Raw genomic sequence first — 16087 nt, 5'->3', positions numbered from 1 at the left:
TAGAGCAGAGTATAGTAGAGTAGAGCAGAATAGAGTAGAGCAGATTATAGAGTAGAGCAGAGAAGAGTATAGTAGAGCAGAGTATAGTATAGTAGAGCAAAGTAGAGCAGAGTAAAGCAGAGCAGAGTATAGTAGAGTAGAGTAGAGCAAAGTGGGGCAGAGCAGAACAGAGCAGAGTAGAGCAGAATAGAGCAAAGTAGAGTATAGCAGAGTAGAGCAGAGCAGAGCAGAGTATAGTAGAGTAGAGCAGAGTAGAGCAAAGTGGGGCAGAGTAGAGCAGAGCAAAGTAGGGCAGAATAGAGTAGAGCAAAGTAGAGTAGGGCAGAGAAGAGCAAAGTAGAGTAGAGTAGAGCAGAGCAGAGTAGAGCAGAGTATAGGAGAGTAGAGCAGAGTGGAGCAAAGTAGAGCACAGTAGAGTGGAGAAGAGTAGAGTAAGGTAGAGGAGAGTAGATTATAGAGTAGACCAGAGTATAGAGTAGAGCAGAGCACAGTAGAGTAGAGCAGAGTATAGTAGAGTAGAGTAGAGCAGAGTATAGTAGAGTAGAGCAGAGCAGAGCATAGTAGAGTAGAGCAGAGTAGAGTATAGTAGAGCAGAGTATAGTATAGTAGAGTAAAGCAAAGTAGAGCAAAGTAGGGCAGAGTAGAACAGAGCAGATTAGAGTAGAACAGAGCAGAGTAGAGCAGAATAGAGTACACCAAATGAGAGTAGAGTAGAGTAGAGCAGAGTACAGTACTGTAAAACAGAGTAGAGCAGAGTATAGTAGAGTAGAGCAGAGTAGAACAAAGTAGAGCAGAGTAGAACAGAGCAGAGAAGACCAGAGCAGAGTAGAGCAGAATAGAGTAGAGCAGATTTAAGAAGAGTAGATTATAGAGTAGACCAGAGTAGAGCAGAGCAGAGTAGACCAGAGTAGAGCTGATTATAGAGTAGAGCAGAGTATAGTATAGTAGAGCAGAGCAGAATAGAGAACAGTAGAGCAGAGCATAGTAGAGTAGAGTAGAGTATTGCAAAGTAGAGCAGAGTAGAACAGAGCAGAGTAGAGCAGAGTAGAGCAGGGTAGAGTAGAACAGAGCAGAGTAGAGCATAGTAGAATAGAGCAGAGTAGAGCAAAGTAGAGGAGAGTAGAACAGAGCAGAGTAGAACAGAGCAGAACGGAGCAGAGTAGAGTAGAGAAGAGTAGAGTATAGAGTAAAGCAGAGTAGAGTAGACCAGGGTAGAGTAGAGCAGAGTAGAGCAGAGCAGAGAAGAGCAAGACTTTGGACCACAAAATTATGGGGTTTAACTACTGACCATTCCATTTTGTCACTACCTAAATGATCATGTCACTACCGAAACTTTACCATAGGTTTCGGTAGTGACAATCCTAGCTATTTTTCAGGATAACTAAAGAATGCTAGCAGTCACATGGCTAAAATGCACATATTTTAAGAGTTGTTCACACAGAAAAACATAATATTTAGCATAACCCCCCCAAATTTTTACATAATTAAAGAGAACATGTGTTTGGTAGTGACAATTTTAAAAGTTACACACTGATTTTCAGACTTTGGAAGACATTTTTTTAAAAAAAAATTATGGGAGTCAGTGACTTACCATGCCGTCATCTGGGAAGGGGGTGCAGTACTACCCCCCTTCTCAGAAATTCAGGGGTGTGGCTAAAATCCAGACTCAATCAGTGCATTAAAACTCTTGTGTTTCGGTAGTGACATGAAAACAAGGGACACTATTTTTTTTAGCATAGTTTCTTAATTTAAAAATTAATCCCACAATACATCTAAATCTTTCAACTTCTGTTTAAACTTAATCACAAAGATGTTTTAAATTACACTTTTGAAAAAAATATGAAAAATGTTTTAAGTGTTATTTACATGAATTGAATTTTAGAGGTCAGGGTTGGGGACAGCTACTTCCCAATAGAAAGTACCCTATAAATGGTGATTTTGTATATATTTAGCTTATCACTTTTTCATTTAATGTCCTGGGTTTAAATAGGTCATAACATAATCTTTGTAAATATCTATGTCTAAATACTCAATTTTATTATTTTTGTTGTGTTTTTGTTAAGGGACAGCACTTTGCACACAATCGGTAGAATGCCCCATATATGGACTGCAAACTGCACTTCATGGCTGGGTTAGTATTAACTTCTTTTCATTGTTTAATGCATTTTAGAACAATGTAAATACTGCTGCCACTAGGTGTATATGAATATGGGCCTAAATATTTTTCCATGCTGTAACTGTGGGGCTCTATGAATTGCACCTCTGAATATTATGTAGATTTTTTATTAACATCAAATTCTAGCAATGATAAAGGTCTTTGTTTCGCTTTATACAGCATCCTCAGCTACGGTTTTCAATAAAAATGAAGTTTATCTTTTTTTGTATTCCTGTTGTGACAACCAGCAGCAGAAGAAGACATTTTTATTCTGGGTATCTCAACCATTTCTCATCGGTGTCCACTGTTTTTCTGCCACCAGTATGCGCGCCCAACTGCTGACATAACTGTGACGTCCACTGAAAACTCGTCTATTGACGCTGTCTTTTTCCACAAGGTACATGAAGATGTCCAGCCACTGTAACGTTGGGATTGCTCAGGGTTAGTTTTTAGTGCAAGGCCATAGACATATTCACATACATACATTACGATCTATGTGTAGTAGAAAATAAAGTTTTGTCTCCAGTTAATTAGAATCTCGATATTTAGGCCATAATCACTGCTGGATAATTCATCATCATAAGGAACTGTAAAACTCACATTTGTCAAGCATGGATTTGTCTTAGTGTCCCTGGTTGATACTTGTGGAGACATCCCCATATAATATAATGTGGAAGTAATATCAGAAAACTTTTCAACTAGCTAGCTGACATGGTGCCGCGTCAATATGCTATGGCCCGCAGTGCCGACAGCCCTCAATGACGACAGCCCGCAGTGTGGAGACGAGGCCTGCCAAGGTGCGACTGGACTGGCATATACTGACTTCCCCACCTTCAGCACCATGGAGAGCGCAGTGGCTGCTACTGCTGCCATGTGCATCAGTGAGATCAGTGGAGCCATCCAAAGAAAAATGTTACACTTTCCCTTTCCCCTGGTTTTCCCCCTTTCCCCGCTAGTCCTACACAGCGACATGTTACCATGATAAATAAAGAAGCTATAGCCATAATAGGCAAAGTGAAGCCAGTACCAATGTTTCCTCCAAATCATCTCCTGTCAATAAATATTTTGTTTGGAGTGGATTCTTAAACTTATGTAGACTAGCGTAATTCTCTCTCTCCTCTTACCTCGGCTGAGCCAGGAAATGCAGACCTGTCACTCAGCCATCCTTATATATTAATTTATATAATTATCCATATAATATAGTATTATATTATCTTATATACCAGGGGTCAGCAACCTTTTGGATGTCCCGTGCCACTTAACAATGTTTTTTAAACAAATCACAGACCCGAGTGCCAGTTTGAGTTCGAATTGTGTGTGAGACACTGAATTGAAAAAATGTTAAGAGAAAATTTTAGTAAAAAAGTGATAACATTTCTGGCAAAAGTCATAAAATTTCCAGGAAAAATAAAAAATTCTGCCATAAAATTTGGACGAAAATGGTGAAATGAAGCAAAAAAAAGTATAAAGTCTCTGTGTGTGCTCTCTTGTCAAAAACAACAGTGTACTTTGAGACTAATTAATCTCAGTATTATTTTAAAACTGAATTGTTCATTTTGTGTCAGACTCGCACTAAGAATTGACAACCCCCGTCCACTGATTCAGGACCGCGCACAGCGCAGGGAGGGAGTATTTTTATTTAGATATGAGTGGATATAAAGAGAAAACGTTTGTTAAAGAGAGGGCAGAGAGAGAAAGAGAGAGAGCAAATCAGAGAGAGAGTTCGGTAAAGCGAGTTATAGATGGAGTGAAAGCCGACAAGGATTGGTCACATGGGTTCGCTATCAAACGTGCGCGAGGGAGAGAGCATTCACATGCAGGGAGTGAGCTCCCCCCTCCCTCAGAACTGATCATCACACTGATATTGTGTGCGACTGTGCGTGCGTGCGCGGGCCGTCGGTACAACTGACCGTCGGTACCGTGGCCCGTCGGCACAGTGGGTGAGCCCCAGCTGACACTGTCTGCTTAACTCTAACAAACTATAGTAACTCTTACCACTGCTCATTTAAGAACCACAAGAAAACATATTTAGATTAATAAACTGATGATGGATCATATGTTGTTTCTACCTGTCAACAATCAGCCATAGCTAGCGTGCTAGATACATTAGCTACATCGCTAACATTAGCAAGCCTTCCATTTTCCCGGACTGGATGCAGATGGTAACTGATCTAACCACACATTATAGTCTCTACGTTAACATAGACAAGAACGTATTTTCTTGTGGTGGCCTTTCTAAAGTACTTTGACATGATCAAGGTGTTAATAAGCAGGCAGCGTTAGCTAGCTAGCACAGCTAGCAACTTGCTAAGTTGTACTGCCACATTAGATTATTAAATATTATATGGGGACTTCTCCACAACTAAGGAATAAGCCAAATCTATGCTTGACAAATGTGAGTGTTTACAATTCCTTCTTCTCCTGGGCCCTTGGAAGTGATTCAAATTACCTCCTCAAAAATACAACTGTAATTGCATAAGAAGTCATGTTAAACTGAAGGTAGTGCCATGTGCTATATCATGCCCTCAAAAAGGCCAAGAAGACAGAGTCAGTAGCAATCTTTAGCAAAATTATATGCTTATTCTACATAAACTCCATCCATCCATCTATTTTCATCCGCTTATCCGGGGCCGGGTCACGGGGGCAGCAGGCCGAGCAAAGCACCCCAGACATCCCTCTCCCCAGCAACACTTTCCAGTTCCTCTTGGGGGACCCCAAGGTGTTCCCAGGCCAGACAAGATATGTAATTCCTCCAGCATGTTCTGGGTCTGCCCCGGGGCCTCCTACCAGTGGGACATGCCTGGGACACCTCCAGCGGGAGGCGCCCAGGAGGCATCCTGATCAGATGCCCAAACCACCTCAACTGACCCCTTTCGACGCGAAGGGGCAGTGGCTCTACTCCGAGCTCCCTCCGGATGTCCGAGCTCCTCACCCTATCTCTAAGGCTGAGCCCAGCCACCCCACAGAGGAAACTCATTTCCACCGCTTGTATCCGTGATCTCATTCTTTCGGTCAATACCCAGAGTTCATGACCATAGGTGAGGGTTGGGACGTAGATGGACCAGTAAAATGGAAGCTTTGCTTTCTGGCTCAGCTCCCTCTTCACCACGACGGACTGGCACAGGACCCCACATCACTGCAGAAGCCGCACCGACCCGCCGATCCATCTCACGCTCCATTCTACCCTCACTTGTGAACAAGACCCCAAGATACTTGAACTCCCTCGCTTGAGGCAGTAACTCTCCCCCAACCCGGAGAGGTCAATCCACCGGTTTCCGACAGAGAACCATGGTCTCAGACTTGGAGGTGCTGACTCTCATCCAAACTGCTTCACATTCGGCTGCAAAATGCTCCAGTGCATGCTGGAGGTCACGGTGTGATCGAGCCAACAGAATCACATCATCTGTGAAAAGCAGGGATGCAATTCTAAGGTCCCCAACCTGGACCCCTTCCTCCCCCCGGCTGTGCCTCGAGATCCTGTCCATGAAGATCACAAATAGGATTGGTGACTAGGGACAACCTTGGCGGAGGCCAACACCCACCAAGAACGTGGTTTACTTTACACCGAGTATACGGACACAGCTCTGACTTTGGTCATACAGGGACCGGATGGCTCGTAGCAACGAGCCTGGAACCCCATACTCCCGCGGTACCCCCGCACAAGACCCCCCGAGGGATGCGGTCGTAAGCCTTCTCCAGGTCCACAAAGCACATGTAGACTGGATAGGCAAACTCCCACGCCCCCTCCAGCAGCCTTGCAAGGGTAAAGAGCTGGTCCACTGTTCCACGGCCAGGACGGAATCTGCATTGCTCCTCCTGAATCTGAATCTGGTCGGAGCCTCCTTTCCAGCACCCTGGAGTAAACTTTACCTGGGAGGCTGAGCAGTGTGATACCGCGATAGTTGAAGCACACCCTCCGGTCCCCTTTTTTGAAGATGGGGACCACCACCCCGGTCTGCCACTCTGCAGGCACCGTACCCGACCTCCATGCGACACTGAACAGGCGTGTCAGCCAAGACAGCCCAACAGGGCCCAGAGCCTTCAGCACCTCAGGGCGAATCTCATCTACACCCAGCGCCTTGCCACTTGGGAGCTTTTTAACTACCTCAGCAACCTCCGCCAGGGATATGGGAGAGTTCCCCTGAGTCTTCAGGCTCTGCCTCGTTTTCAGTGGACGTGATAGCCAGGTTCAGGAGGTCCTCAAAGTGCTCCTTCCACTGCCCGACGATGTCCCCAGTTCGGGCCAGCAGTTCTCTCTCTCTGCTGAGCACAGCCTGAGACAAGCCCTGCTTTCCCTTCCTGAGTCGGTTAACGGTCTTCCAGAACTTCCTTGAGGCCAACCGAAAGTCCTTCTCCATAGCCTCCCCGAACTCCTCCCACACCCGGGTTTTTGCTGGCCCACTCAGACTCCATGTCCCCAACCTCCCCTGGGATGCACAAGAAATTCTCCTGGAGGTGGGAGTTGAAGACCCCATGGACAGGGTCCTCTGCTAGACGTTCCCAGTTCACCCTCACTACACGTTTGGGTTTACCAGGTCTGTCCAGCAGCCTCTCCCGCCATCTGATCCAACTCACCACCAGGTGGTGATCAGTTGACAGCTCTGCTCCTCTCTTCACCCGAGTGTCCAAGACACACGGCTGCAGATCTGCTGATGCGACCACAAGATCGATCATTGATCTTAGGCCTAGGGTGTTCTGGTACCAGGTACACTTATGAACCTCCCTGTGTTCAAACATGGTGTTGGTTATGGCCAGTCCATGGCTCGCACAGAAGTCCAATAACAAAGCACCACTCAGGTTCAGATCAGGCAGGCCATTCCTCCCAATCACCCCCCTCCAGGTTTCTCCATCATTGCCCGTGAGCAACGGGAGCATTGAAGTCCCCCAGGAGAACTATGGAGTCCCCAGCCGGCACCCCTTGCAGGACACCGCCAAGAGACTCCAAGAAGGCCGGGTACTCCGCACTGCCATTCGGTGCATAGGCACAAACAACAGTCAGAGACCTTCTCTCTGCAACCCGCAGTCGCATCGAGGCGACCCTCTCATTCTCCGGGGAGAACCCCAACACAGCAGCGCTCAGCCGGGGGCTTGTGAGTATCCCCACAGCCGCCCGGCGCCTCTCACCCTGAGCAACTCCGGAAAAAGCGAGAGTCCAGCCCCTCTCCAGGAGTTTGGCTCCAGAACCAGTGCTGTGTGTGGAGGTGAGCCCAACTATATCTAGTCAGTACCGGTCCACCTCCCACACCAGCTTTGGCTCCTTCCCCACCAGAGAGATGACATTCCACGTACCAAAAGCCAGTCCATGATGCCAGGAATCGGCACGCCAGGGGCCCCGCCCATGCCTGCCGCCTGGCACACAATGCACCCGACCCCGATTTCTGTCCCTACGGGTGGTGGGCCCACAGGGCAATGTTGTTTCTTCAGACTGAGCCCAACTGGGCACCATGGCCTAAGGCCCGCCTCTCCGGCTGGCGAGCTCTCCCCCCGGGTAAAGTCTTTATTTGATCATGTGATGAGATACTAGGATAGCCTATATGGGGCTAGTTCAGAAACATTTTGGCACTGGGCCCCATCATAATAACGTGCACTGGGGCCTGTCATAACTACCTTATGCCACTGCTTTTTTTTTTAGTATTACTGATATTATTATATGGGGGGTATTGGTCAGGGGCATGATCTAAGAGGTTTAGAACAGGTATGACAATACAAACACAACATTTTATAAAGGCAACTGACTCACAGTCATGTAGACATCCCAGTTAGTTCGTAAATAGACTATCATTTTAGTTGTTTTTGTAAAGTCTAGCTTTTATTTTTATTTCAGTTAACAAATGTGTTTTTTCGCATCTAATTTAAGTTTAGTTTTAGTTTATTATAATTACGTCTGGTCATGAGCAACTTCAGCAGTAAATAAAACTGCAAAACTTGTTTACCTCAAGCAGAGAGCTAGATATCAGAGACATGCTGATGGGAGTCCAGCTTCCATTCCAGCTCTGCTCCACTGATCTCTCTCCCTCTCTCACTGGATTACTATCTATCATGGATTACAATAATTACAACGCTCTAATTTACAGGGTATAATGTGCAATATTTGGACATTACATGTAATATCATGGACATAATCATGAACATCCAAAATTAAACATACACATTTACCTGTAGGCCTACTTCAGATTTGAAACGATACATACATACTATATGCAACCCACGAAAACTGATCCTTACTGTGAACCTGTTTCTATTTTTTTCGTTGTGTATATTTTGAATGTGCACCTTATTATTTAAATTTTATAACCTCACTCTATGTATATGCGACCTTTTCTACTTAATACTGCTACTGTTGCCTAACAAATTTCCCTCAGGATAAATAAAGTTCTAATGTTATCTTATTAAAAACAGAAAGAGGAAAACAATTCTTATAGGCTGATATGGTTTATTTTCACACACATATTCCCTTTGTCTATCCTATCATTAGTAAAATACAGGGGCACAGTAACTCAAAAATAGCCATCATGTAAACATGTCAAATATGTAAATCAACACTGCTCATAAAAATCAAAAGATTGTGTCAAAGGTTTCTTAACAAAAAAAAAAAAAGTACATAAAATGGCTCTCCTCAAAACAGATACAACAGTTTACATAATCACAGAGTTAGTAAAATGATTCCATAGTGTCAGCACGACAATATATGATCATAAAATCCAGCTGTAAAGCTTCTCATGTAACAAATTTAAACCTGCAATAGCAAGTAGGTAAATAGCTCATACTCTAAATATTCTGGCCAGCTTGCCGCTGAAGTTATCAAGAGCCTGAACACAGCTCACAATGTGTCTGTATGACTTGGCTCGACAGGTCTGGGATCAGTCTAGGCAGAAATAATCAACAGTATTATGTAGAAAGTTATAACGGAGATTTTATCATAGAAATACCACTGACTGGATTGCTTGTAGAAAATAAAAGACAATGCTGTAAAACCAAGACATTGGATTCTTGTTATTCCCCTGAAACATAAACCTTTACCAACCCCAACAGTAACTCTTCCTACAGAAGGTGAGAGATATTGAATTTTATATCAGAGAAACAGACATTCAATCTGACTGTCTGGGGGCTTTTGTGGTTTATCTGGGCATTATTATTATTATTAAGTGGGATAATACACACTGTGTGGTTACATACAGGCAATCTAATTTCAGAGATGCCCATCTGAAATCTTCATCACACTTTGATGATCATATCTTGATCACACCTGGCTATTGAACAGCTTAGAGTGTCTGTGTCTGACTGCTTCTCTACATGAAGAACTGAGCCAGCAGGTTGGCCCCGCCCAGCACGATCAGGAAACTGTGGAAGAGGGCTGACGGCCAGCGGAGCGCCCCCTGTCTCTTCATCGAGATCATGTGGACTAAAGCAGGAAAGACAAACACTAAAGCCAGGCCACATGTTGCCCCAGAAAACCTGCCCAGGGAGACAAAGTTAGCATCAGTACAAAGCACAGTTTAAAGTTTCACAACAGCTCAAGTAGTGCTTTTAACTGATGACTTAGAGTGCATCCTATGGGCAATCCTAAACTAGAATTATAGCCCTGGGGTTGCATGCCTCCACCCCAGTCAAGTTTTTCTCACAGTTTACATCGATGTCTGTGAAAACACAGATGCTTCACACACATCTTCCCTCCAACAGCACATTAGATTTATACAATCAGCACAGTTTCAAGATGGACACCCAAGATGACTGTCACCAATTCAGTGTCTGACCAAATGTCTTCCCTTCTGTTCCCGAGATATGACGTTGACTAACATCCAAGTGTTTTATACAGAACATTAAGATGTCACAGTAAAGCTGGCCTTTTATCTTTTGGATATAAAATGTCAGCATTTCATTATTTTATCCTATTACACATTTGTGTGAACTTTTGTCACAATTAGCATATAATTTTTTGAGTTACGACCAAAAACGTATTTCACTGCCCTTGACCTTCCACCATAGAATTCTGATCAGTTTATTCTCCAGTCCAAGTGGATGATTGTGTCAAATTTGAAGAAATTCCCTCAAGTTGTTCTTGAGATATCCCGTTACAAGAATGAGATGGATGCAAGGTCACAATGACCTTGACCTTTGATCACTAAAATCTAATCAGTTAATTCTCGAGTCCAAGTAAACTTTTGTGCAAAATTTGAAACAATTCCTTGAGATAATACGTTCATAAGAATGGAATAGAAGGGTGGATAGACAGACAGACAACCTGAAAGCATAACACTGGTGCAGAGGCATAAAGATAAACTTTAAGGAACAGCTTGGATGCAGGGATTTTTTAAAATGCATTACAGAGCTATTCAGTTGTCAAGCATAGGCTATACATTAATCCCCGTTTCCACCGAGCAGTACAGTACAGTACAGTTCAGATTGGTATGCTTTTTTTTCTGTTTCTACTTCGAAAAGTTGTGGATAGTACCAATGGAACCTCTACCGTTCCCACTTTCTGTCACCACTCTGTTGGGATACCTAGCACACAGATCTGGTACAAAAAGGTGAAGCTGTGAACAATGCAGTCAGTTGACTGGTCAATACCGAACGGTCACTCTGCTCAGGGATGAGTTCTGGCTGGTTTTGAAGCTCATGTAACCACTGTTCACATTGTGGAGAGTTTTATTAGCAGACTGTAACTATAAAATTAAAAGTTGTTTTGCTGCCACTGTAGCTATAGTCAGAGAAAAGAAACACTACATGGGGCCAACTGACGGCAACTTCTAATAGGGGATTTATGATTGTGCGTAGACCCTACCCATGTAGCCTACGCACGACGCCTATGCCGTTGTGAGCATTTTTACTTCTGTGGTAGTGTGTCTGCAGTTACACCTCCAGTTACACCTGCTGTAAAGTTTAGTTGATTCAAAACACCCATTAAATATGGCTTAATAGAGACAATTTCAAACACAAGTACACAAATTGGCTTCACTATAACTCGCAGCATTCACAGACTAACACTTGTGTTAATCCAGACACATTTTCCTCACAAACAGAACATGAGAAAGACTAAATGCACATACACTATTTTTAAATATCCCATAGAGAGAGACTCTCACTGTAGCCTTTTTTATTTTGTTCTGAAAATGGACGATAAACAAGGCGCAGACTTCCATCTGTGTCACCAGTAATGGGGAAATACAGTGAGTGCTGGACGGAGCAGTCTAGGTGGTCTAGGTACCATGTCTGAGGGGTTACTTTTGGTTCCAAAGGTACAATACCAAAAGTGTTTGGTGGAAACAGGGCTTTAAAATGATTTTAATAACTTTTAAGTACTTTAAGTGTGCACTGTGAAGCTGTTTTATCTAGGACAATTATTAGTATCAGTTTGGAACTTGGTATCGGCAGATTCTTAAGATTAAATGACTTGGATCGAAATCAGGGCCAATAAAACATTATCAGGACATCCATGACTATTAGCTATCATACTGTACATGTCAATAAGAAAACACTTTGAAACATACCTTATGATGGATCCAATATTGGGATAAAACTTGGCCATCAGGACACCAGCTCCAACGATTAAGATGTTCAGTGCCAGAACGTGAAGGAAACTAAAGAAAGACAATGTGAAAACCATTGCTGAAAGATAGCAGACTTACTGCACAGAACACTGACATCTTTTTACAGAGTTCCTCTGTAATCACTGTAAACCTTACTCTGAATTCCAAGAGAGTGCAGGTTTATTAAAGCCAAATTAAACATATTTAACAGCTTTTTCTGTTATGTTTTTTTAATTTTTGTTAGTTCTATCCTGCTTATTTGACGTTAAATGCTTCACTAATTCACTATTCATTAAGCTTCACATAAAATGTATAGCTGCAGTTTTGTGTGGAAAATTACTCTCATCTAAATCTGTTAATATTTGGATGACCCAGCCATGCATTAGGATACATGCATTAGAAAGAATACTGTACTACTGCCATTCAGTCTGAATTTTAGGCAGGTAATATTTTACAATACTTCAAGACTTTGTTAAAATTCAAAGACATTATTGTAAAAAAAGACCAGTTACCCTTATCAGTCTTGTGTGCAGGTATGCTGCCACAGAAATGACAAGACAAGAATTTCAGTGATAATACCCTTCAGTGCTACCTGGGGTAATGGTTGCCAAAGATCTGGCCCATCACCTGGACCCGCACCAAGTATCCCAGCAGGGGGTAGACTGTGATCATCTGGAATAAGAGGAAAGTCCGAGCCACAAACACCATCACATCGCTGCTGGGGAAGTTATCTAAGAAGTTCTGTAGGAAAGAAGAAAGCAGTGAAGGGGTTGCAATGTGGGGTTGGTCTGACAATTCTGTTGGAAAACTACAGTCAGGGTAAATAATAATGTGACTTTATAGCCACATCTGTTAACATTTTCCTTTGTTAACAAGACTATATTATCAGAATTGTAGAATTAAGTTACTGTAAAGTAAATTTAATCCATTTGATATTATATGTAATATTATGGCAAGTGTTACTTATTACCTCTTGTTCATGATCAAGCTTTTTAGAGCTTTAAAGTCAGTATCTAAATCCAAATGTACATCCAAAGACACACAGGTAGAAAATTATGCTGACTGACTTTTCAAAGTTATGTTTTGAGAGGATACCTTAATCCTGAAATACAAGAAAAAAAGAAATCTGCCTCTCTGCCTCAAGCAGAAGTTAAATGGTGAAATAGTGGCACTACTGGATCCAGTAGTCCAAAGTCAAGGGAGTTCAAGTTTATTTCACAAAAACATAATGAAAACTACAATTACCACCCCAAGGTTGTATGCCTCTGTGCACCAGCCAAGTCTCTCTTACATTTCACATCCATGTCTGCGAAAACATGAATACTTCGACACATCTTTCCCCCGACAGCACAGGAGATCTGTATAATCAGCACAATTTCAAGGTGGACACCCAAGATTAGTGTCACCAATTCAGCATCTGACCAAATGTCTCCCCTTCTGTTCCTGAGATATGACGCTGAGTAATGGCCAGAAAAGTGTTTTATGCAAAACATTATGATGTTACAGCAGTGTTTGACATAACATTTTTTCTCCACTGGCCCCCCGGGCCAGTAGTTCAGAGTTTTACTGGCCCCTTGTATATTCTTACTGGCCCAAGTAAAAAAGAGAGAGAGAGAGAGAAAAAATGAATATAAAACTTCATTTAATTTAACTTTAGGCCTATTTCATTTAACTCCATTCTACCTCACTGTAGTGCGTGATAGTATATACAGCAGTCCTTGCAGAAGCTGATGTATGATGTCACAGCCTCTGTGTACTTATCCACTTCTTACATGACCTCACAACAGGTTTACAGAGCTTTAACTTCTGCCTGTATGAGGGAATCAGGTGGACGGTGTTGTGGTCAGAGTGGCCCAGTGCAGCGCGGGGGACGGCGTGATAGGCGTTGTTAACAGTTGTGTAACAGTGATCCAGGATATTCTTCTCTCTGGTCGGACATTTTATAAACTGTTATTTGGGGAGTTCATGGGTGAGGTTACCTTTGTTTAAGTCGCCAAGGATAATAACTAAGGAGTCCGCTCCACACACAATAGCCTATCTGGTCGGCGAGTGTGCGCTGTAGCCTACCTCCTGCACGTTGGCCTGCGGTGGGATATAAACACCGACCAGAATGAATGAAGCAATCTAGGAGTAAAAAGGTTTGCAGTTGATGGAAAAAAAGATTCCAGATCAGGAGAGCAGTGCTGCTGGATCACTGTCACGTCATTACACCAGCCGCTGTCAGTGTAAAAACAGATACCTCCACCTTTAGTTTTGCCGGAGAGTTCCGGACGGACGTTGGAGAGAAATATACCTGCATGGCAGCGGTGTGTGGTGTCCGCGTTGGCGGAGACGCACAAGCGCACCAGCACGTTTCCCCCTCCTCCGGTGTTTGATTGCATGAGCAAAGGTGAGGACACCTTTGGCCAAAAAGCCCAAATAAATCCACTGAAGGCTCAAGAAAAGTGGGATAAAAATCCGCTGGAGTTGTTCCCCTGACAAAAAAAGCCTTACAGCGTCACTGACCCGAGCGGGCCAGTCAACTTGCCCGACATAGTTTTTGATTGGCCCCAGAGCATGTGAGCGGAGCGGAGCGGGGAGCGGGACGATTTTGTGCTGAGCGAGGAGCAGCTATTTTTTTAAAAGGTGGAGCGGAGCCTTATCTCTCGCTCCAATTTCGCTCCGGTCGCTCATGCCCCACCCAGAATGCATCTTTGCACCTGCGCACACCCACACTATTTTCTTTCAAAACTATGGAGTTTACTGTGTACTTCAGAAAAGAAACTGAGAAGAGAAGCAGCGGTACCTTGGAGAACGGTCCCTAACTGCGGGGAGAGGCGAGAGTGCTTCGGAGGTTGGCCGCTTAACCTGGTCCGCCTCCTCCACACTTTGACTATTTCCACCCTGCCAGCGGTACCGTGTAGAACGGTCCCTAACAGCGGGGAGAATCTACCAAGCTCATGTTTTATTGATGCCGTAGCCAGGGGTGGAAGTAACGAATTACAAATACTCACGTTACTGTAATTAAGTAGATTTTTTGGGTACTTGTACTTTTATGAGTATTTTTTTCAAGTGTGTAATTTTACTCCTACTTGAGTACAATTTACACCATGTAATCTACTTCGCTACTTTTAAAATCATAAGTCGCTACTGAGTACGGCCACAATTGGAATTAATATTCAAACCTTTCATCTGCATCTTTGTAGCCAATAAGGCTGTCCGATTGCGACCGCACTAATTAATCTATGATGTAAGGAAAGGACAACTCCGCTGCAGCAGGCACAGGTGTCTGGCGGTAACATACCTACACAGCGGAGTATAGACTAATTTATGGACTGAAGATTTGGAGACAAAGAAGCCAAGTGTGAGTGTCCATGCGCTCCGCGCAAATCCCGTGAGCTCCGCGCCGCAACATAACGGCTTACCGGCGAGTCCGACTCCAGGTCCAGTAATTTCCTCTTTCGTTGGCGTCATGACTGCCCAGTAGTACCTGGACAACCGAGGCACACAGGCACACAGGTATGTGGCGTATCAGAGGAGAAACAAGCGGTTCACATTTCTCTCTCTGTGGCAGGTAACGGTCCACAAACCTCACCGCACTTTAGGGACTGTTCTTTACTTATGAAGGGACTGTTCTTTACTTGTCAGAGGAGGAGGGTGGCTGGTTGATTCTTATTTTATTTATTATTTTATTTTGATCCCCCCCTATGTTAATCACTTATTGATGCTGTTTTTGAAGTATGAATCAATCACTAAGTAATTTATTCCATTGAAATATCATTGATGTATTATAGAAAAGTGATTCATCTTTTTATAAATGACAAAAGGCACATCTGCCTCATTTTATGTATGTTTTAGTCATGATACTACTCAGAACCGTGATACTTTCACTGGTATCATAGCATGGGTCCCAATTTTGGTACCGTGACAACACTAGATGTCATAACCATTCCATTCGGGGTCGCGCAGTGAGGCGGCTCAGGTGCCGCTTAAAAAAGTGTTCCCCCACTTTTGGGAGTGGGGGAACACTGCTCTCTAAGAGGCCCAAAGTGTTCCCCTACTTCTAATTTTACAAATTAAGCACTGGTTATTAGTTTGGCTAAGATAAGTCTGCAAAGATACTGTCACTGCCATTGGTTTGCCTGATATTAAAATGAGACGGAGCTAGCTAACATGTGCGCATGCGTGCATGCATAATTGAGCTACAATTCTTAGAAATGTTTGGACAACCACTGTCATTACAATAAATTAAATCTGTAGTCATTTATTGCTCACAGGCCTACATTCAGCAGGCCTATATTTTGTGCTAGAGTGACGCTATGTCATATGAAACATTAACCATGAAAATTAACCATGTCGTGTTAGCTTGTCGGTAAGGGGGGTAAATAGTGCTCCAAATTTAGGCTAACGTTTAGCATGGAAAACA

The 16087-nt window shown here is 43.4% G+C and overlaps 1 protein-coding gene across 2 annotated transcripts in view; it reads right to left on the bottom strand.

The window, feature by feature from the left end:
- Positions 1-9443: 9443 nt before the first annotated feature.
- The window catches only part of slc38a9 (solute carrier family 38 member 9), a 151936-nt gene continuing 145292 nt past the window's right edge, over positions 9444-16087 (bottom strand). For both annotated transcript variants that reach the window (XM_050052700.1, XM_050052701.1), the window contains exons 13-15: positions 12275-12423; positions 11644-11733; positions 9444-9610 (exon numbers count right to left, since the gene is read on the bottom strand). In XM_050052700.1, coding sequence (XP_049908657.1) covers positions 9445-9610; positions 11644-11733; positions 12275-12423 — 405 coding nt within the window. In that variant the 3' untranslated portion in view covers position 9444. The remainder of the gene's footprint in view (positions 9611-11643; positions 11734-12274; positions 12424-16087) is intronic.

The sequence above is a fragment of the Epinephelus moara genome, chromosome 9 (assembly GCF_006386435.1).
Source record: "Epinephelus moara isolate mb chromosome 9, YSFRI_EMoa_1.0, whole genome shotgun sequence".
Taxonomy (NCBI): domain Eukaryota; kingdom Metazoa; phylum Chordata; class Actinopteri; order Perciformes; family Serranidae; genus Epinephelus; species Epinephelus moara.
This window is presented reverse-complemented; position numbering and strand designations above follow the sequence as displayed.